This window comes from Ranitomeya variabilis, chromosome 3, assembly GCF_051348905.1.
Source record: "Ranitomeya variabilis isolate aRanVar5 chromosome 3, aRanVar5.hap1, whole genome shotgun sequence".
NCBI lineage: Eukaryota > Metazoa > Chordata > Amphibia > Anura > Dendrobatidae > Ranitomeya > Ranitomeya variabilis.
In genome coordinates, this window is record NC_135234.1 from 461,574,752 (window position 1) to 461,596,623 (window position 21,872).

A 21,872-nucleotide genomic window follows, 5' to 3' on the forward strand; every position below is an offset into this window, starting at 1 on the left:
GAGCTCTGAATAACCCCGTCCACACCACAGATTGGACACTTTCTTGGTTCACTGTGCATAGGCAGAAAGCTACCCGAGCTCAGAATAACCCCGTCCACACCACTGATTGGACGCTGTTTCTACTGTGCATAGGCAGAAAGCTGCCAATAAGAGGTGGGTTATACAGAGCTCATGATTATGGAGGAATATCTGGCAGCAGGTTTATTAATTCTATAGTGATAGTCTCCTGCTGACAAATCCGTGATTTTATCATAGCTACAGCAAACCACTTAGTGACACATCTCTGGAACTAGCCTCCCTAGCAAGCTGCTCTCAAATTAGGCGCCACAATCTGGTGATAGATTCAAAAGAAATCCAAATAATGACTTTGTAAGCCAGAGGCCTGTCCTACAGCTAACCATTAGATGCCATGGCTATCACTCCGCTCCAAGCGTGGGCTTATAATCCTCCCAACCCCGATGCCGGGAGAAGTAGGCAGAGGGCAGTCACGTACACTGCCGCCATTGGCGCTGCCCCCGTCAGGTCCCGTATTTTGCGCTCTGCTGTCCCCTCTCTGCTCCCGTAGTTTGCGCCCTGCTGTCCCCTTCGCCAGGTAAACCACAGCGTGGCGTTGCTAATAGTCTACACAGAACGCCAAGTCTTGACGTACCGTCACGTGATCAGAGACCCACAGTCAGTGGCGCGCATGCTCACACGTCTATTTGCATGGTGTTATGGCTTCCTGTGTCCAGAGTATATGAAGTGCAGTGGAGTCGCGCGCATGCGCTGTGTCCTGACCGGGCAGGAACTCACTATACCCCTGTCCTGGCCTTCAGCTCTCCTCCTGGGATTCCCTTGAGACGCCGGGTTCATGTCCCCGGCTCCGACTTCGGGTGCGGAACGTGGTCCGGCTGGTGATGCTGAAAAGCCGAATGCGTCGCTTACTAACTGCAATCAATAGAAGGACGATGAAGCTGCTCATTGCACTCGCCTTGATCGCCTATGTAGCCTGTGAGTGCCCATTCATTCTTTGCCAGTCTGCCCGGAGCGTGCGGTGGGGGCAATGTGAGGCTGGTCTGGTCACTTCTGTGCCATGCTCCCATGTATATATGTGTCTCATACTCCTGGTGTGTCATGCTGAATGTGCCCACTGGCCAAATGGCCCTGGTACCCTCCATGTTCCCTGTGTGATGTGGTGGTGGTCAGTGTGGGGAGGGGCTGTGCTGGCAGTGGATGTGGTGTAGCCAGGTGACTGTGGAGGCGATGGGGATGGCGCAGCCAGGTGACAGCGGAGGCGATGGGGGCGGCGCAGCCAGGTAACAGCGGAGGCGATGGGGATGGCGCAGCCAGGTGACAGCGGAGGCGATGGGGACGGCGCAGCCAGGTGACAGCGGAGGCGATGGGGACGGCGCAGCCAGGTGACAGCGGAGGCGATGGGGATGGCGCAGCCAGGTGACAGCGGAGGCGATGGGGACGGAGCAGCCAGGTAACAGCGGAGGCGATGGGGACGGCGCAGCCAGGTGACTGCGGAGGCGATGGGGACGGAGCAGCCAGGTGACTGCGGAGGCGATGGGGACGGAGCAGCCAGGTGACAGCGGAGGCGATGGGGACGGCGCAGCCAGGTGACAGCGGAGGCGATGGGGATGGCGCAGCCAGGTGACAGCGGAGGCGATGGGGACGGAGCAGCCAGGTAACAGCGGAGGCGATGGGGACGGCGCAGCCAGGTGACAGCGGAGGCGATGGGGACGGCGCAGCCAGGTGACAGCGGAGGCGATGGGGATGGCGCAGCCAGGTGACAGCGGAGGCGATGGGGACGGAGCAGCCAGGTAACAGCGGAGGCGATGGGGACGGCGCAGCCAGGTGACAGCGGAGGCGATGGGGACGGCGCAGCCAGGTGACAGCGGAGGCGATGGGGACGGCGCAGCCAGGTGACTGCGGAGGCGATGGGGACGGCGCAGCCAGGTGACAGCGGAGGCGATGGGGACGGCGCAGCCAGGTGACAGCGGAGGCGATGGGGACGGCGCAGCCAGGTGACAGCGGAGGCGACGGGGACGGCGCAGCCAGGTGACAGCGAAGCCGGTGGGGATGGCATAGCCGGGTGACCGCGGAGGCGGTGGGGATGGCATAGCCGGGTGACAGCGGAGGCGGTGGGGACGGCATAGCGAGGTGACAGCGAAGCCGATGGGGAAGGTGCAGTCAGGTGACAGCGAAGCCGGTGGGGACGTCGCAGTCAGGTGACAGTGGAGGCGGTGTAGACGGCGCAACCAGTTGACAACGGTGGGGACGTGGCAGCCAGGTGACAGTGGAGGCGGTGGGGATGGCATAGAGAGGTGACGGCGCAGCCAGGTGACAGCGGGGACGGCGCACTCAGATGTGGGTGGCCATGGCATTGTGTGATGCCATATACCTGCTGTGTGGGCATGTATTGCTGATGGTTCTTTATGCTGCCCAGTGTGAGTGATGTCCTGTACTTTAGAGGGCAATGCTCCCTTTTTCTTCATTCACGGCCTGGAGCTGCCATGCTGGAACTTTTCCTACTAAAAGGCAGTGTGGAGCGGAGTTAACATCGGTGCCGACTGCTGTATACTGCTCACTTCCTACAATGTACAGTAATGGATACAGGAGGCAGCAGCAGAGCCGTCTATAGGAAGGTGTCTGTACTGCCACTTATACAAAGTGGGCACTGTGTTCAAGTGGGTTTCATTCATGTAGTCTGGAATGTGACACATTAATGACCAGGTCTGACCTGTTTAATCTTTTTCCCCCTCTACCTCACTCTTGCCATGCCCCTTTTATAAGTATTGTTCCTATCTATGGAGCCACAGAACCTTGTATATATTCAGCAGCAGCACAGTTGTTCTGACTTGCGCTGATACATGTGCTCTGCAGCGTAGACGCTGTGTTCTTCTTCTGCTTTTGTCAGGGGTGAGGTTCTGCGCCTAGACATTAGCTGCTGGCTCCTCGCTGTCTTCAGTTGGTGTCTGAAGTGTTTGCTTATTGTTTGGCCACTGAAGAAAACAAATGGCTTCCACTCCAGGAGGCAGCGTCCTAAATGTGCAGGATAGGTAGCAAATATTATAGCCAGGGGCTAGTTCTCTATGTGGGAACATCAAGGGATAATTACTACAACTGCCAACACCTCATTAGGTCACAGGAAGCTTTTACTTTTGTGCAACATATCTAGAATCCTTTGAGGTTGTGTAAAACGTTGCTGTTGTTATATCACTGGGCTCTGCCATCAACTTTTAATTGAAGGGGGTCCTCTATAGATCATGGGAGTTTAGGGTCCGTAGCACGTGATGAGTCTCTGGTGCCCAGTCACAATATTTACACATCCATGGGGTTTGTCCTGTATTGCATCTATACCTTCTAGGCCTCATTCAGACCTCAGTGACTTTCACGTGTGCAAGCACAGTCCGAGTTTCCCTGGTGTTTGGTCAACATGTCCGTTTTTACCATCAGCGATTGTCACAAATTACAGGGAGAAATATATACGTGTATACAAAGCGTCTCCTATACACTGCAATGTTAATCATGGACTTCACACTGATGCCATCCATGTGCTGTCCATCATTTTCCTTGACCCATAAACTTTGCATGGGTAATTTTGATCCCTGTCTCCAACCAAAAACTGAATTGTCTGATTTTGATTTATATTTGGAAATTGTGAAAAACGGACATGTGAACCGCTCCCAATGATTATAATGGGAATGTGTTAGGGCCGTGAAGTACACGCATAAAATTCATGGACACCTGAATGAGGACTGATCTCAGGCAAACCTTTCTCTAAAACTGTTTTTAGTTTCCCAAGCCTGCAGCACCTCTTCTTGCCTAGAGTAAATGACAGATGCCCTTTAACTGGGAGATCTCCACCAGCGTACGGACAGAGTCGGAGCGAACCAAAAAGTTCACAAAAAGAATTAGGTTTGTCAAACGTGGTCAAATGCCAAGGTAACCGAAAACCCCCAAATCCCCCCTACCCGGGAAATGGACTGTAAATGGCTGACTGTAGGTGATCAGTTTTGAGGTCAGACTGCGAGTGAATACATGTTAAATAGTGATCCATTTGGGATTGAAAAGAGCCAGGTGTTTTGGTGAGTAGAGCCAAATGGTCCAGCTCCCCAAAAAGGTCCGGATTGCCCATCACTACCAACCTTGGCCGCAGATATAACATCCACAGAAGTATTGGGGCCCACCACTTGCATTCAGGTTTTTCATTCAGTCTCACTGACACGCGTATATAAAATTCAGACTACATGGGTAGTCGCTGGATCTACTAACATTTGTGGAGCACGGTCTCGAATCCTAAAGACCTCACTGAATATGCCAGCATTGTAACAAGTCTGCTTGTGGATATTTTTTTTTCTTTTAGGCCCCTTTCACACATCAGTTTTTTGCAGTCAGTCACAATCTGGCGAATTTTGAAAAAAAACGGATGCGGCAAAAGTTGCCGCCCGGAGCCATTTTTTTTCTCATAGATTTGTATTAGCGACGGATTGCGACAGATGGCCTCACGTTTTATCCGTTTTTCGCCGGTTCCTTCGAAAATTGGTTATCCAGCAGTGGAAAAAACGGACATAGTAATGTTTGTGTGTCCGTCGAAAAAACATAGTTTGCTAGAATGGAAGCCTATGGCGCCAGATCCATCAAATGACGGAAGCCGGCGACTGTTTCCATTTTATTTTAACTGAGTATTCTGACTTTTTTTTTTTTTTAGGATCCAATTAGCCTGATCAATTTTTCACAATCTGCGACGGATCCGTTTTTTTCAACATTCGACGGATTGTGACTGATTGCAAAAAACTGATGTGTGAAAGCAGCCTTAAAGCTTCCATTTTTTTTTTCTTCAGCACCTTTCTGCTCCATTTCTGAGTGTCTTTGGGACTGTCCAGATCACACTGCGCTCTGCTTGACCCAGAAGCGGCTTTTACAATAGACTTACCGTACATTCTAAAAGAGGCTTCTGGCTAATGCTGAGTGACCCGGATAGTCAGAGGAGGAGCGGTACTGTGCTGTATACCTGAGAAAATGGCGATAGGTGATTATGCTAACATATACACAGATTTCATGAAAAAAAAATTATTCATGGGAGTGAGTCTTTAAATATTCCAAAAAGTGTTATTGAAGAGTTTGGGAATTGTAGCGACTCTGCCATGGGTCTGCTAAATGCGAGTTGCATAAGTCACTAATGTCTCCATGGCCCGAATTCATAGTTTGGGGGGTCTCATGAGCCGTTCTTGGTGAAGCTTGCACTGTGGTAACAGTGCACACAATATCTTTCAGGCGGATTCTGCCTGTAAGGCTATGTGCACACGTTCAGGATTTCTTGCAGAAATTTCCTGAGCAAAACAGGACATTGTCTGCAAGAAATCTGCATGCGTTTTTTTCTCTGTTTTTTTCTCGCGTTTTTGGTGCGTTTTTTTGCGGATTTTTCCGGAGGTTCCCAATGCAATAATATAGTGGGAAATCCACAAAAAATCCACAAAATTAATGAACATGCTGCGGTTTTTACCGCGATGCGTTTTTTTCGCAGAAAAAAAACGCATCATGTGCACAAAAATTGCGGAATGCATTCTAAATGATGGGATGCATAATGTATGCGTTTTTTTCGCATTTTTATAGCAAAAAAACGCAAAAAATCTGCTACATGTGCACATAGCCTAAGTGTCGCCAGATATGAACATAATGCACAGCATTGTCTAAATGAGATTGAGTCGCGTCTGTCACTTCTTATAACTTCTTCAGTGTTTGGAAACCTTGAAACAGTTAAAAATACCATGTTCTTTCTCTAGGCAGCTTCATTTGGAGGCCACCAGCCCTATAAACTAGAAAGTACAGAGCAAAGATGCCAGCGGCAGAGCCACCACAAAACTGACTGTACAGACGCCATAGACAATGCTTCAGAAATACGACTGCTTACATTTTCCTGAAGCAATTTCGCCTTGGAGAACTTGATGGTTCTGTCAGCTTCTTAAAGGTGCTGTGTGCTTATATCCTAAGGCTACGTGCACACCTTGAGTATTTGGTCAGTTTTTTTTACCTCAGTATTTGTAAGTCAAAATCAGGAGTGGGTAAGAAATACAGAAGTGGTGACGTGTCTCCATTACAGTTTTCCTCTGATTGTTCCACTCCTGGTTTTGGCTTACAGATACTGAGGTAAAATAACTCTCCAAATATTCAACGTGTGAACGTGGCCTTGGATATGCCAAATTCATGGAGGCGTGGATCTCTTCGTGAGTCTGGGGTTCTACCACCGCTAGAAATGCACTCCCATCATGAACTGAAGTCCATTCCTATCATAATTTACACCAGCCTTGTAACATAAATTATGTTCAATTTGTTGGCCGAGTACAGCAATGACCCAACCTGGCCAAGCCCACGCTTCAGAAAATTGCCAGAGCTAGCTGTGACTGATTTAGGAAAAAAAAATAAAAAATTGCACACTCAAAGTTACGCAAACAATGTGATTCTTCGAACCGTTAGTATCCTGGTGAAAACTTTGAATCAGAGCCAATAACTGCAGCGCTCCAATCCTTTGGGATTTATCGTTCGTACAAAAACTATGGTGCTTTATGCCAGTTTCTATGGCTGAGCTGCTGCCGGCAAACCTTGCTTCACCAAGCACAATGCCAGGCATAGGAAACCGTTGTTAAGCATACCGCCACTGTCCTATGGAATAGTGGAAAGGTGCTCTGTGACTAATTACTCTTGGTTTGGCGAATGCCAGGAGACAGTCACCTGACTGACTTATGCCAGCTGTAAATTTTGGTGGAGGAAGGATACTGCTACTTGGTGGTTTTTCAGGGCTCGACCTAGGCTTCTTAGTTCCAGTGAGGTTAAATTTATAAATACATTAGTATAGCCAGATATTTTGGTCAAATGTATGTGTGGAGACACGGTGATCCGCGGGTGCTCTTGTCCCTAGCTGTAACCACATAGACTAGGAATCATCCCACCGAATGCTGACTCTCCTTTTACTGTTGGGTTAATACTACTCTGACAACACAGGGTGAGGGTAAAACAGTGTGGCAATACTTTTTTGAACTAGATAACCGTCAAATAACACACAGAACAGTCCCATCAAAATACCCAAATGGTGCAAGTTACACCTCACCCTTCCGCTGACTCAGCGGAATAAGAGCAGCAGTGATTTCAGAGCTTCCAGTGCCGACTACCCCACCTGTAGCCCGCACAGAGAGGCGGTAACGACAAGCTTAGGAGGCTGACAGTCCATTGAGGGTAAGCGCCTGGTGACGATCACAATCTGGCTTCTCCGAACATCTCCATGGAGCCAGGTGACCAGTGGGTCCCATTCCTAGTTTTCCTAAACGTATCCATGGGGCTCAGGTGACTGGTGGGTACAAATCCTGACTACCCAAAACATATCCATAGTTCAGTGATGTTCAATGGAGCAGAACTGTATTCTTTCTTTTTCAAACGTTTTATTGGGATTTTAACAATTTTTTAACTGGGTAGGATAAACCAGGAGGGGGAGGAGGGGAAGGGATATGAGATCAGGAAAAGAAACCTCTATGAAAATAGGGGAAAAGAGGCAGGTTTACATACATATAGATGTCATATTTTGACGATACATCCTAAAACATAGTTCTTACATATGTACATTAGCTTATGATGTAGATTAATATATTATTGAAAAGGCTTAAACAATGTAACTGAAATATAAGATTGTGTTGTAGCTAAGTAAAACCTGAAAACTAGCCTAAAATAGAGTACTTATATGTATACATGAGCTTGTGATGTAGATAAATGTGTTATTGAATTCAACAGCGCTTCCCTCGTCAAGATAATTACTCAAGTTGAAATACAAGACTAAATTCTGTAGCACTCAGTAAAACATGAAAACCTGCCCAGGTCCGGGGTCACCTTGTGTGACCCAGAAACCACTTGGAGGGCAATGTCCGGTTCAGTATCAGTAAGACAATGAAGTGGAAAATATACTTTTTTCAAGTAGGGTATGGTTCCGGTGTGGCCAGAGGGACGGCATCAGGTGGAGTTGAAGAAAACGATAGTCCCACTCTTTTTAGGAGGGTCATTCCCTCCTCTGGACTTGAGAGGGTGTACGCCTTTGAAGCAAGTTTCACATGTAAGTTGGAAGACTTTGTCCACTGGTAACGGATTCCAGCGTGTGTGAGTTCCCGGGTGGTTTGGAAAAAAGATTTACGTCTTTGTAGCGTTATTTTTGACAGGTCCTTAAAAAAAGATAGGTTACTGTATGGGGCTGGGAGAACTTTTGAGCATCTTGTCAACCCAAGAAGGTCGTTTTTAACCCCTATGGGGAAGAAGGACACAATGATGTCGCAGGCAACATGTGAAGGGAGAGATGGAGGCCTTTGGATTCTGAAGACTTTCTAAATTAAATTTTCCCCTTCTCTTTTGGGTAACAGGTGGGAAATCATTTTAGAAATATACTCTTTTAGCTGTGTAGGTTGAATCGATTCAGGTATGCCCCTTATTTTAATATTGTCTTTTCTTCTGAAGTCCTCATAGTTGGCCATTCTCTGAAGAAAGTGATGTCTTTTTGGATCCCCTCCAGAGAGTCCAAGAATACTTGCGGATTGCCAGTCTGGGCAGGAAGCAAAGTACGATAATTTTGGACCAGAGGCTCCATCCGCCTTTGGTCTTGAAGCAGAGTACTGCTGTCCCTGTTGGGGCAAAATTTAGAGTCACCAACAATAAAATGAGCTAAATCTTTTAAAGAGCTGTTTAATAAATGATTCAGAGGCTCTTTCCGTGTTTGGTTGTTGAGAAACGGAAATTTTTGGATCATAGCCAGTATGATTGTTGCCCCTCTTCAAATAATTTGTTGATGTTAAAAGAGCTCTGCAAATGTCTATCATGAAGCTTTCGGATGGGTGGTCGTCGGAAGCTGGAATGTTATCTATTAAAGTAATCGGAGAATGGATCTCGGGTCTCTCATCCTGGTTCTTTTGACTTTGTTTTGTAGGCACATGGGTCTCAAACTCCATAGGGCTCCCTGGAAGGGAATTCTGGGTGGAGGTTACGTTAGAATCTGTGGAATTGTGAAAGTCACTGCTCTCGCTATCAGAGTTGTCTGTCGTTTTAATATATTCTTCTGAGAGGGTATTTTCTGATCCCTCTGAGTCAGGGGAGTTATCTGAGTTAGTTTATAGCCTCCTGTTCCTTTTGGACTCCAATGAGAAGGGGGGTTAATTCTGTCACAAAATCTGACGTTTTTTTTAAATAGCAGGTTAAATTTTTCCATCATTATGTTTTGTTGTAACTTCATGTGTACGAGCAAATCGCCCTCTGGAGTGACAGAGGACTGGTCACCATCGTTCCAGGGTTCTGGCGATGACCTTTTAGTAGATGGATCTCTGCTTATTTGACCTTTGTTAGGGATTTCATGGTTCATCCCTGTGAAATTTGGGGTACTGTGGGGTGAGATTAGAGAGGCACAGTTCCTCCAGTTCTGAGGAGAGTGTATGGAGCTATGTGGCAGTGGCGATACTGTTGGCTCTATTCCAGCGCTCCTTATTGGCCCGCCTACCTCCTCTCTGTCCTTCCACTCCTCAGGCTCCCCTCTCTCCCCATTGTCATTTCTGCACGATTGTCCCTTAATTTTCCTCTCCCCAAAATGCTCCTCAGTAGTAGCAGTGAAGTCGCATTGGTGATCAGGGGTGGCACAGTCATTAATATAGGGTGAAGGGTTTGTAGTGTTATATAAGAGTTGTGACGTTCTACTCACCGCTTCACCCTTTTCTTCTATTCCCAGCCCCCTCAGCACCCGTCGGTGGCTGGTGTCTTCATGGCTGCTTGGTAGTTGCGGTGAATCCCGCCTGTCATTTACTCTCCCGTCCTGCTGTAAGGGCGCCGCTCGACTTCCGGCTTTGCTGTGCTGCTTTGCGGCTATCGTCACTTGCTGGGCTTTGCCGGTCGGTGCTTGCTCCAGGCTGGCATGCAGCTCCCCAGGGCCATCCTGTTGCAGCGGCGCGTCCTCTCTCACCGGCGCCGCTGTATCCTGTAGTTTCGCTTCGGTCGCCGGCCGCAGCTTCGGCACAAACTCAGGAGCGCTGTGCCTTAGCTGTGACGTCACGGGCGCCATCTTGCTTCTCGGGCTGCTCCCGACATGCCGCAACACCGCTTCATCCCGGCCTCTGTCCTTCGCGCTGCGGGGCTGATCCGGAGCTTTGGCAGCTGTGGGAGTCCTGCTAGTCGGGGGCTTTTTGTGCAGCGGTGCTTCTTGCTTCTCTGGCTGATGCTGGGTGTGAGGAGGGCACGGCTCAGTCTTTGCATACCCAGACAAAGTCCTTCCATGAGTCCCAGGCTTCCGTTCCTCTTTGCTCCCCTCTGGCTCCAAACCGGGACGTTCTTGGTAGGAATTGGTCCCTTCCTAGCTTGGCTGGCTCCTGGCATGTTATAAATGCTCTAGGAGTCTAAAAGTCCACTTTTAAGTATGCTTTTTGGAGCTTTTTAAGGGGAATTACCAGGAGCTCCTGTGGAACACGTCTGCCTCCTTCCCCTGGCAAACCACGCCCCCCCCCCGAACTGTATTCTTTCAACCGGGACTGGCATCCTGTAGAATATGAAATCTGTGTCCCTCGTGATGGAACCATTCTCTAGCAGCTATCCTGTAGTGTTCCTGGCTGTGGTTTTGTAAAGAGTCTCTGGGTCTTTGGATCTCTTGGATGACTTGGCTGTATGGATGTACAGGTGCTTCTCACAAAAGTAGAATATCGTCAAAAAGTTAATATTTTTCAGTTGAATACAAAAAGTGTAACTCGTATAGTCGTTACAAACAGAGTGATCTATTTCAAGTGTTTATTTCTGTTAATGTTGATATTTATGACTTACAGCCAATGAAAACTCAAAAGTCGTTATCTCAGTAAATTAGGATAATTTACAAAAAAACACCTGCAAAGGCTTCATAAGTGTTTAAAAAGGTCTCTTAGTCCGTAGGCTCCACAATCATGGTGAAGACTGCTGACTTGACACATGTCCTTAAGGCAGTCATTGACACACTCTACAAGGAGGGTAAGCCACAAAAGGTCATTGCTAGAGAAGCTGGCTGTTCAGTGTGCTGTATCCAAGCATATTAATGGAAAGTTGAGTGGAAGGAAAAAGCGTGATAGAAAAAGGTGCACAAGCAACTGGGATAACCGCTGCCTTGAAAGGATTGTTATGAAAAGGCCATTCCAAAATTTAGTGCAGATTCACAAGGAGTGGACTGCTGCTGGAGTCATTGCTTCAAGAGCCACCACACAAACATATCCAGGACATGGGCTACAAGTATTGCATTCCTTGTGTCAAGTGACTCATGGCCAATAGACAACACTAGAAGCGTCTAACCTGGGCCAAGGAGAAAAAGAACTGGACTGTTGCTCTGTGGTCCAAGGTGTTGTTTTCAGATGAAAGTAAATTTTCCATTTAATTTGTAAATCAAGGACCCAGAGTCTGGAGGAAGAGTGGAGAGGCACACAATCCATGCTGCTTGAGGTCGAGTGTGAAGTTTCCACAATCAGTGATGGTTTGGGGAGCCATGTCATCTGCTGGTGTAGGTCCACTGTGTTTTATCAAGAGTAAAGTCAGCGCAGATGTCTACCAGGAAATTTTAGAGCGCTTCATTCTTCCCTCTGTCGACAAGCTTTTTTAGAGATGGAAATTTCATTCTCCAGCAGGACTTGGCACCTGTCCACACTGCCAAAAGTATCAATACCTGGTTTAAAAACAACAGTATCACTGTGCTTGATTGGCTAGCAAAATCGCCTGACGTTAACCCCATAGAGAATCTATGGGGTATTGTCAACAGGAAGATTAGACACCAGACCCAACAATGCAGATGAGCTGAAGGCTGCTCTCAAAGCAACCTGGGCTTCCATAACACCTCAGCAGTGCCACAGACTGATCGCTTCCATGCCACACCGCATTGATGCAGTAATTGATGCAAAAGGAGCCCTGACCAAGTATTGAGTGCATTCAATGAACATACATTTCAGTAGGTGAACATTTTGGATTTTAAAATTATTTTTCAAGCTGGTGGTATAAAAGTATTCTAATTTACTGAGATAATGACTTTTGGGTTTTCATTGGCTGTAAGCCATAATCCACATTAACAGAAAAAAAAACAGAAAGTGATCACTCTGTTTGTAATGACTCTATATAATGAGTTTCACTTTGTGCATGATCATATTCTTATTTTGTGAGAAGCACCTGTATATTGTTAAGAGGCATATCCCACTTATATAGATTACAAATGTTGTCCTTCAAACTAGCATCAAGTGATCAAGAAGATAGATGTGATGAGGTTAACGTGCATTGTTTGACTATTTAATCAATTTGCATGGTTTTTACTTCTCTGTTTTGCAAGTCATCAATCTAGCTGACCTGGACAATGGGTAATTAACATATTGGCAAACTTCATTGGTCAGTGACCCTGCATCCTTGTTTTGCAAAAAATAAACGTACAATAAACTGTAGGAGCTGATAGAAGTGGTAAATAATCATTCGTCCATTTAGAAATATCAATTTAACCTACAATAACAGTCAACATTTCACTCTTGACGAATAAGAAACACACAAATTCAAGTCAACTTATAGATCAGTAAGCCAAGGGGAATAGACTTAAAGTAGGCGTTTGGTTAATTAAGATAGAATGTTGTGGTCAAAGTATGCATCCAATCTTTTTGTGAACCGTTTGGGGAAGGTCATTTTCTTTAATCCCCTCCAAGACCGCACCACAGGAGGTTGCTTCCCAATCCTTAATAGGGGCTGGAAATGGCAAGTGGTTTAAATAGCCCCACCCTTTCATCTATCTTCAGTGTTTTTCCTATTCCCTGGGGATAAAGAGGTTTCCTGGTGTGCTGTGGTCAGCGAACAGTCACTCCTTTTTTCATACCTTACAGTAGCCGGGCAGCCTGAGATCAATCGCCTTTGCTTTTCACCCCTGTATGCTGTTTCTGCTGGAGCGGGACCACACCATCTTCTTGTGTCCTGGGCCAATGCTGGATGGTGAGGGGCTGAGGTCTTCCCGTGGCTCCTTAGCCTTACTTCTGTCTTCTCCTCCTTTCCCTGTGTCCCAAGCATGCTGCTAGCGCTCAGGAAGTGATAAGAACCACGGATTCACAATGCACAATGTCACTTCAGGTTGCGTTCCACAGTGTAACGCCTAGCATTTTTGCAGAAATAAGAGGAATGGTGCATCAGGACAGAGAGTCAATCTTCCCTAGCTTCCTTCTCTCAATCCTTTTCTGGGGCTCAATCTGGAACAAAAAAGAGGAAATATGACCCAAAGGAAAGTGGAGTGACTATGGATTTAGAATGGGGTGTGATTAAAGCTCCCATACTAATGTGTAGGTGTCCCAATGTTCTTGGCCATATGATATAAACGTGTTAGCCCTGCTTTCTGTCTCCTATTTATAAGGATGCAGGAGGTGATGTAGCTGACATCTATTCTTGAACCTACCAGTTAATTAACCTGATAAAACCTTTTGAACTACTGCCAGTGCCCACCTGTTCTTAGCCGAAACTTGAAATAAGAGATGTTAGGGAATGAGATCTACAGATCATATTTGTCTGAGCCTACCTTTTATATTTATTTTTTATAAATTCTTTATTTAGAAAGAAAAGTTTACAAAAACGTCTGGAAATATCAGTATAACAAGTATCCAGAAGATATTGGCATTAGACATTTAAACCAGAAGAGTAACAATCTGGGTAGGGGAGGGGGGGGGTAAGGGAAGAAGAGAGGGAGGAATAGGAAAGGGATGGGGAAGTAAAGGAGGGTGGGGAAATGGATGAGTGGGGGAGAATGGGGAAAGGCATAGGAAGGATAGGAGCAACCATAACAATCCAAGAACAGGAGAACAAAGAAGAAAAGGTAAACACGTGTGCATATGAAGGAGTGAATAACTGGTGTATTAAGCTGTCAAGAGAAAAGGCGGGAGACCCATATTAGAGCAGACATTATGATTCTCATGAAAAAGTTTCCACGGTCTCCAAGTTTTAGAGTATATATGGTGCCTGTATACTTCCCAGCTCGACAACTCCTCTAGTCTAGAGATATGCTCTGTTTTGGTGATCCATTCCTCTAGTGTTGGTGGGGTCGTACTTCGCCAGTGTAGGGTGATTAGGTGCTTAGCAGAACTGATCATCAGCGGCAAAAGATCGTGTTTATGAGGATTGAAGTTGAAAGACGGGCATGAAAGTAAAGCTTCTTGTGCTGTTAGATCAGATTGGATCAAGTCCAGTTTTTTAAGAATAAGATTAACACTTGACCAAAAGTTTTTGATTAATGGACAAGTCCAGAAAATATGGGTGTGATTTCCCTGTTGACCTCCGCATCTCCAGCACGCATCAGAGTCCGCTAGTCCTAAATGATGTAATTTTGCCGGTGTCAAATGCCATCTCGTTAAAATCTTATACGCATTCTCTTGGAGGAGAATGCAACGCGAGAAACCCCGTGCATGCTGGAGAATTTTAGCAACCTGGGAATCCGAGAACTGGAGTCCAAGTTCTGACTCCCAAGAGTAGATAAAGGTGGGTTTGAAGTTATCAGGAGGGGAGATGATATAAGAATGAAGTCTTGATATGGTTTTAAATCTAGGGAAAGACGTTTTGAGCATAAGGTCTAGATATGACCAGGGTGATTTGTCTGGGAATCTTCTTCTGAATTGCGAAAAAGTACGTATGACATGTTGTTCTTGAAGAAAATTTTTAGGTTTGAGCAACGTATCGAAAGGCCATGCGTTTCTCTCGTTGTTGCTATTAGTGTAGAAATCGCCTAGGGAGCTTTTAGGTAAAGTCGACCATATATTGTATGAGTCTTTGAAATTTGGATCTATTAAGTACGGGACAACTGACACGGGAGTGAAAGGTGAAGGGAATGTCGAAGCTGGGAGGTCTTTAAGAACCGATCGCCTGAGACGAAGGGTAGCCAAAGTGACTTCATCTAATCTAAGAGAAGTAGGTGGTTTTGAATAAGACCACAAAAACGGGATGCCTTTGGTACCTAGTAATGTTGAGTCTATAGTGCAAGACGTGTTTTTGTCAAAATCTGATACTATCCTCAGCCATCTACTAAGGTGGATAGCTTTGTAGTAATTATACGGATTTGGTATTCCCAAACCTCCACGTGTAACCGGGAATGTAAGGAGCTTGAAAGGTAGCCTCGATGGTTTGCCTTTCCAAATAAAACGTATGATCAAAGATCTGAGATTTTTGAAGAAAGTGAGTGGTAAGCTAATGGGGACCATGTTCATGCTGTATAGTATAATCGGCATCAAATAAGCTTTGAATATATTTCCCCTTCCCACCCAAGATAAGGTGGGGAGGTCATAGGATTTCATCAATGATTCAATTCTCTTCAATAGAGGAGAGAAGTTGAACTTAAAGAGGTCACCAGGGTCTTTAGTTAGCCAAATTCCCAGATATTTCATGGAAGCTGTGGACCACTGGAAGGGGGTTAAATTCCGAAGCTTATTCAATTGGTAGTTTGGTAGGGTTATGTTAAGAGCATCTGATTTTGAAAAATTAATTTTAAAGTTAGATAATTGGCCGAAGTGATTAAGCGTGTTCAATATTTCAGGGAAGGCTTTGATTGGGTTTGTGACGACAAACAGGAGGTCATCCGCAAATGCTAGCGTTTTTATTTCCAATTTGCCTATTCGGAGGCCCTCAACTTGTGTATTTTGTCTGATAGTTTGGATTAATGTCTCAATGATCAATATAAATAAGGATGGGGACAGCGGGCACCCCTGCCTGGTACCATTGCTAATCTTAAGACTGCCTGAGAGAATGCCATTTACTCTAATCCTTGCAGTGGGGGTAGAGTATAGAGAGAGAATGGCCGAAATAAATTGTGGGGGGAAGGAAAATTTGAGGAGTACTTGTTCCATAAACCTCCAGCTCACCCTGTCAAACGCTTTTTCAGCATCAGTGGACAGGATGGCTAGTGGAATGTCTCGTTTTTTAGCATACATTATGGACTGGATTATTTTAGTAGAATTGTCCCTCCCTTCCCGTCCCTGGACAAACCCTGCTTGGTCAGGATGTATTAATTTAGGGAGAATTCCTCGTAATCTAATAGCCAATATTTTTGCCCATAATTTCGTGTCCGTGTTAAGGAGGGATATTGGTCTATAGCTACTGCAAAGCTTTGGGTCTTTTCCTTCTTTCGGTATTATTGTAATAAAAGCTTCCAGAGCCTGACGGGGCGGTAAGTCCCCTGTAAGGAAGGAGTTAAAAAGGGTTACAAGATGAGGTAGTAGCGGTTTTATCAGTTTTTTATAGTAAATTATCGGGAGGCCATCTGGACCCGGAGCCTTACCATTAGGAATAGATGAAAGGGCATCTAATACCTCTTCAGGAGTGACTGGTACTTGTAAAAGTGAGCAATCGTCCTCTGAAAGCGAGGGAAGTTTTAGGGGGGAGAGGAAGCTGACAATATTGTCTATTGCTTTAACAGGATCTTTCATGTCTTCAGGCGGATCTATATTATAAAGGCGTTCATAAAAACTTTGGAATTCGTCAGCAACATCAGATGAATTAGTCACTTCTGCATCGCTAAGGGATTTCAAATTTTTTATAAAGGTATGGCCTTTGCGCTTTTTCAAAAGGGAGGTCATGATCTTACTACTCCTGTTACCATGCAGATAAAATCTCTGCTGGCTTCTCATGTAGATCTTTGCAGATTGAACATTCAAAAGATCCTTTAAAGAAGATCTAAGTATGTTCAGCTCCGCTCGGGCTTTAGCTAGTTGTGATTTTTTGTGAAGCTTTTCTACAGAGTTTATCTGGTGGAGAATTGAAAGAACCTCCTTCGATCTCTGCTTTTTCAAGTAAGACCCCAGGGCCATAAATTCTCCTCTTAAGACAGTTTTGTGGGCCTCCCAGACCATTGGTATGGAAGGACCAGAAGGTGAATTTTCTTTGAAATAAAGGCCAAGGATGGTTGTGAATCTGGTCAGATGTGAGACGGAATCTAGAAGTGTTTCATTCAGAGTCCAAGTGAAAGCCGGCTTTGGCAGGGAACTGACAAATATTTCCAGAAAAATCGGGGCATGGTCAGATAAAGAAATAACATCTATATCTGCCGATTTTACTGACTGTAGGTGTGAGGACTGTAGCAGCAGGTAATCTATTCTGTGATAGCTATTGTGAGGTGAGGAAAAGAAAGTGTAGTCTTTTGATGTTGGAAATAAGGTTCTCCACGGATCTGTCAAATTTAAGGATTGAAGGCCCAGATGGAGCTTTCTCAAGGCTTTTTGTGAAATTGAAGATCTGCCCGATGACGTATCCAATAAGGGGTCAAGTGAGACATTTAAGTCCCCCCCCACCAGCAAGAGGCCTTCCTGAAACAGTCTAAGAGTGTCTAATACTCTACAGATCCATTTAATTTGATTATTGTTAGGGGCATAAAGATTACAAAAAGTAACTTGTGTATTAGCTATAAGTCCTTTGACCATAACGTATCTCCCTTCTGGGTCAGAAAGGGTGTCCTGATGGCTAAACGGAACATTCTTATGGATAGCAATACTCACGCCCCTAGATGCTGAAGGGCCTGTGGAATGGTACCAGGCAGGGAAAAGCGATCGCGACATGTCTGGGGTGCGGCCCGTTTTAAAGTGGGTTTCCTGTAAAAAAATAATATTAGAATTTTTAGAGTGCAGGAATCTTATGATTTGGCTGCGTTTACTTGGAGAACGTATGCCTTTAACATTGTACGAAGCTACTTTTAAAGCAGCTGATTGTGGGTCTTTATCCGCCATAGTTTGACAGCAAAGCAATTAGAGAGATAGCAACACGTGTGTACCAAATTGGGTATAACAATACAGGAACAAGTATAACAATTAAAACAGTAAAGGCAAATAGGGGGAAAAAAGTAAGTATGTTAACACAACTAATCCCATCTACTGCAGGGGCAGGGGCACGTATCATCCCCCAAGGTAGACGGAACTGTCCATCGTAGGCGCGCCGGTGAAGAGAAAAAACAATACATCATGTATATGTGACCAGCAAGCCTTATCGAAATATATACGGAAATAGGTGTTTATAATGAAGAGTATCTTATCATTAGACTCATAACTATAAAGGAAAACAAGAACAATGGCATGTGACTCAGGAAACTCGCAAAAAGCGAGGATGCAAAAGGTGAAATCAGGGTGGAGGCTTCTTCTTGTTTCCAGACTTCCCCTGTTTGGGTGATAGGGATCTCTTAGTCGGAGACCAGTCCCCTTGATCTTTCAGCGGAGGAAGCTCGGGAGGGGTGTACAAAGAGGTATCAAGGGGCAGCCAGGAAGGGACTTCAACTGCCGTGATTTGGAAAGCATCCCAGACTTTGGCAAGATCATCAGGGTGGCGCACTGTTACTTGCCTTCCTCCACCTTGAATGGACAAACCAAATGGAAATAACCACTTGTAAAGAATTTTATTAGATCGCAGGACCTCCAATAAAGGCTTCAGGATTCTCCTTTTTATAAGGGTGGAGGGGGCCAAATCTTGATAAAGTTGTATAGAAGAACCCTCATAAGATAGGGTTTTCTTTGCATCTCTGGCAGCGTTCAGAATTGCTGAAGAGTCCAAGTAACTCAGGAGGCCGCAAATCACGTCTCTCGGAGGGTCTGAGGACCTGGGTTTGGGTCGGAGTGAGCGGTGTACTCTTTCTATTATCATCTGATCGCATCTATCTTGCGGGAGTATCATAGCGAAGATTTCCCTGATTGATTTTTCTAAAATCTCATTAGAGACGCTTTCCGGAACGCCTTTCACTCTAACATTTTTTCTGCGACTCCGATTTTCTTGATCCTCCAGGAGAAATGAAGCGGAGTTTAATTGAGACCTGTGGAACTCCAAATGTTCTTTGATCATATGAGAGTGATTTATTATGGAGGATTGTGTGGTCTCCAGGGTCTCGACTCTATTGCCGATTTGCTGTATGTCCATTCTAAGGCCCGAGACCTCAGCTATTAATGGCTTCATTGCCATGGCTAGAGCTTTTTTGAGGAATGATTTTGATATTCCTCCAGAAGCAGATTGTGGAGCGTCGCTTTCTGGGGCGCTATCACTAGAGGCAGAGTCATCTAAGCGGTCTTCTGTAGCGTTGATAGAGTGAGAATTTCTATTAGCTGAACGAGCTGAAAGAGGTTTATGTTTCAGGAACACCTCCATTTTTTTTTGTTTGTCTTGCTGTGAGATATTAGAAGAGATTTTGATTTTACTGCGCTCTTTATTAATTTTTACCATTATATTTATTTAAAGCGCCTCTTGTATAAAATATCACCTGCGCGCCAGATTGAGATTTAGCTCATGATGTTTGTGAGAAAGCTCATCACGGCTTCAGAGGGTATATAGCATGGAAGAATGACCGTATGCCGTCCGCGGAAGAAACTTCTGTTTATGAGGCAAACACTATTATTATTAAGCCAGAGGACCAATTCTCGGTGTGGCCACAAGATGGCAGGAGAGGACCACTTTATTACCAACAGTTAATACAGGATTCTCTTATGGTAAACTATGCTGTGGGCCTCTAGCTTATGTTGGAGCCAAGGATATAAGATTAACCTCAGAGGTGTATTGGTGTTCAGGGTTGATTAGGTTGTCAACAGCAGTCACAGTGCGGCACTGTGGTCACAGTTCCAGGGGGACCAGTTAACAATGCCAAGGGGTCAGCCAAACCAAAGTTCTGTATATAGGGAGTACGAGGAGGGGGGCAGGAGACAGATGGGTCAGTAAGACTCTTTAGTGCCAGATCTGACCAAGATGGCCCTTTTCTTGTTATGATCTTCTATCCGTACCTCCCCCTCACACAGCTCCCCCTTGGCTGAGTTATGTTGTAGACTCCTTCTCCCTTGTTTAGTTCTGGTTGAGCGAAGAATCCGGGTTTCACCCCCTCCAATTCATAGACCCACAGCCCGTGCTTCTTATTCCTCCCTGCACAGAGGATGGGGGAAGGGAGACACAGAAGCCGCACGCTAGCTCCGCAGAGCGGCCAGATGGCGGGGAACGCTCCAGGGGCTCGGAGCGAGTCACTCACCGCCAGGCAGCTCCAGACCAGGGAAGCGGCAGGTATGGGCGTCTCCTCCTCGTCGTCTCCGCCAGCCACACACGATCCGCAGCACCGCTCACCGCCGACCGCCGCAGCGGGGGGATCACACAGTTGGAGGCAGGTCAGGAGGACAGGCACCCCTCAGTGGGACCGTATCAGGCGGGTGAGCAGCGGCGGCTCTCTGTATGACGCGCCCTCACCGCAGGACAAGTCGGTCAGCGGCAGGGATCGCGCCGAATATGGCGGGCGGGCGGGCGGGTGGCTCCTTAAAGTGACCGCGGCCCCCGGACACCAGTCACCGGCGTCACTGTCAAGAGGTGTCAGGGAGGGATACTGGGTGCTTCACGGGGGGGATACCTTTCTTCTTGCGTGTAGTTTCTTCCCTCTATGTGGTTAAGGCATCCGGATCAACGCAGCAGTTGGGATGCGAGAGATAGTAACTCGGACGGGCTTCAGGCCTTCCCGCAGGCCCCAGTTTACTACAGCTAATTCCGTCCTGATTAATAGCCAATTCAGCCACAAGCAGGTTCTCAGATCCCTAGGGACGTGGATATCCCTCTGTAATGAGGTGGATGGGCTTTGTATTGCTTGGGATTAATAAGATTAAGGCATCAATCCTCGGAGCACATGAAGCTCACGTCCTTCTCCCTTGGCTGCAGGCCACGCCCCCTACCTTTTATATTTAAAGGGGTATTTGCTTCTCCAAGATCCAATCAATCCAAAAAATGTATTAAGATTAGCAAATGCCTCCAATTAGAAATGTAGTATAGTTCTCCTCATTCATTATGTTGCTTACCCCATGTGGTGCATATGGGGCAAGCAGCATGGTGAATCAGGAGAACTATACTACATGTCTAATTGGAGGCATTTGCTAATATTACATTTTTGGCTTTTTTAAATAAAAACTCAACTGATGCATCCATAAGTCCAAACTACTAAAAAGCTCAGAATAATATTGCCATTAAATGGTACAGCCGTTTCTGTAACATGCACTTGTACAACTCGACTGATAAAAATAAAGTTATGGGACTAAGAATATTGTAGCACATACCAATTACTGTGTAGTACATACTGTCCAATCTGTGTACTGCATAGTATGAATGAGAATGATAAATGGGTTTGAAGAAATTTGATTAAAACCTGTATTTTGTTTTAAATCTTTGGTTTTTGTATGTAGGAGTCCAGTGGGTGGTCCTACTCGGTGATTGACAGCATTCTGCATGGACAGTCATACAGGCAACACTAAATATGACCACCCACTGGACTCATGTATACCTGGCAGTAAAATTAATAATATCCAAGTTTGACTAAAACTTTTCCCGCAAGTATCAATCTGATCAGCTCCTTTTGCTCTATAATATCCTCCCTGCAGATGAAATACCAGGGACAGGTTCCCTATAACATGAATATGTGACGCCCAGGAGACCGAGGTACCCAGCACCAGATCAATGAGGTCTGTCTCTTGAGGGGGATGTCACTAGTGGCTTGACCCGGTGCTGTGGCCTCAGGCGATGCACAGTGTAAGGGATATCATGAAGGAACAGACACGTACTTGATCAGCAGCAGGTCCTCCCAGCTGTGATGACCCCGATCCTGGATCGATGGCTATTGTCCAAATGAAAGACTGAGGCGCTGAAACGTTTAATCAGTTTACTTCAACAAAAAGGGATTTGCAACCAATACTGTCACCAGAGTCTGTATAAGAACTCTTAATTACTTTGACCCTGTCAGGATTTCCACCTCTTATTATGCGCAGTTTCTGTCTGGCCCTGCTGCTGTATGTGAACTGGCTGCTGGTTTGACGGACAACCCGAGTCCTTTTTGTCGGCTCACCCCCTCTGGGAATACCGCTGAACTCTGTGTCTGTTGCTGC

The 21,872-nt window shown here is 45.9% G+C and overlaps 1 protein-coding gene across 2 annotated transcripts in view; it reads left to right on the forward strand.

Annotated features, from left to right (window-relative positions):
* The first annotated feature begins 677 nt into the window (after nt 1–677).
* UXS1 (UDP-glucuronate decarboxylase 1) overlaps nt 678–21,872 on the forward strand; it is a 148,013-nt gene continuing 126,818 nt past the window's right edge. For both annotated transcript variants that reach the window (XM_077296603.1, XM_077296605.1), the window contains exon 1: nt 678–990. In XM_077296603.1, coding sequence (XP_077152718.1) covers nt 897–990 — 94 coding nt within the window. In that variant the 5' untranslated portion in view covers nt 678–896. The remainder of the gene's footprint in view (nt 991–21,872) is intronic.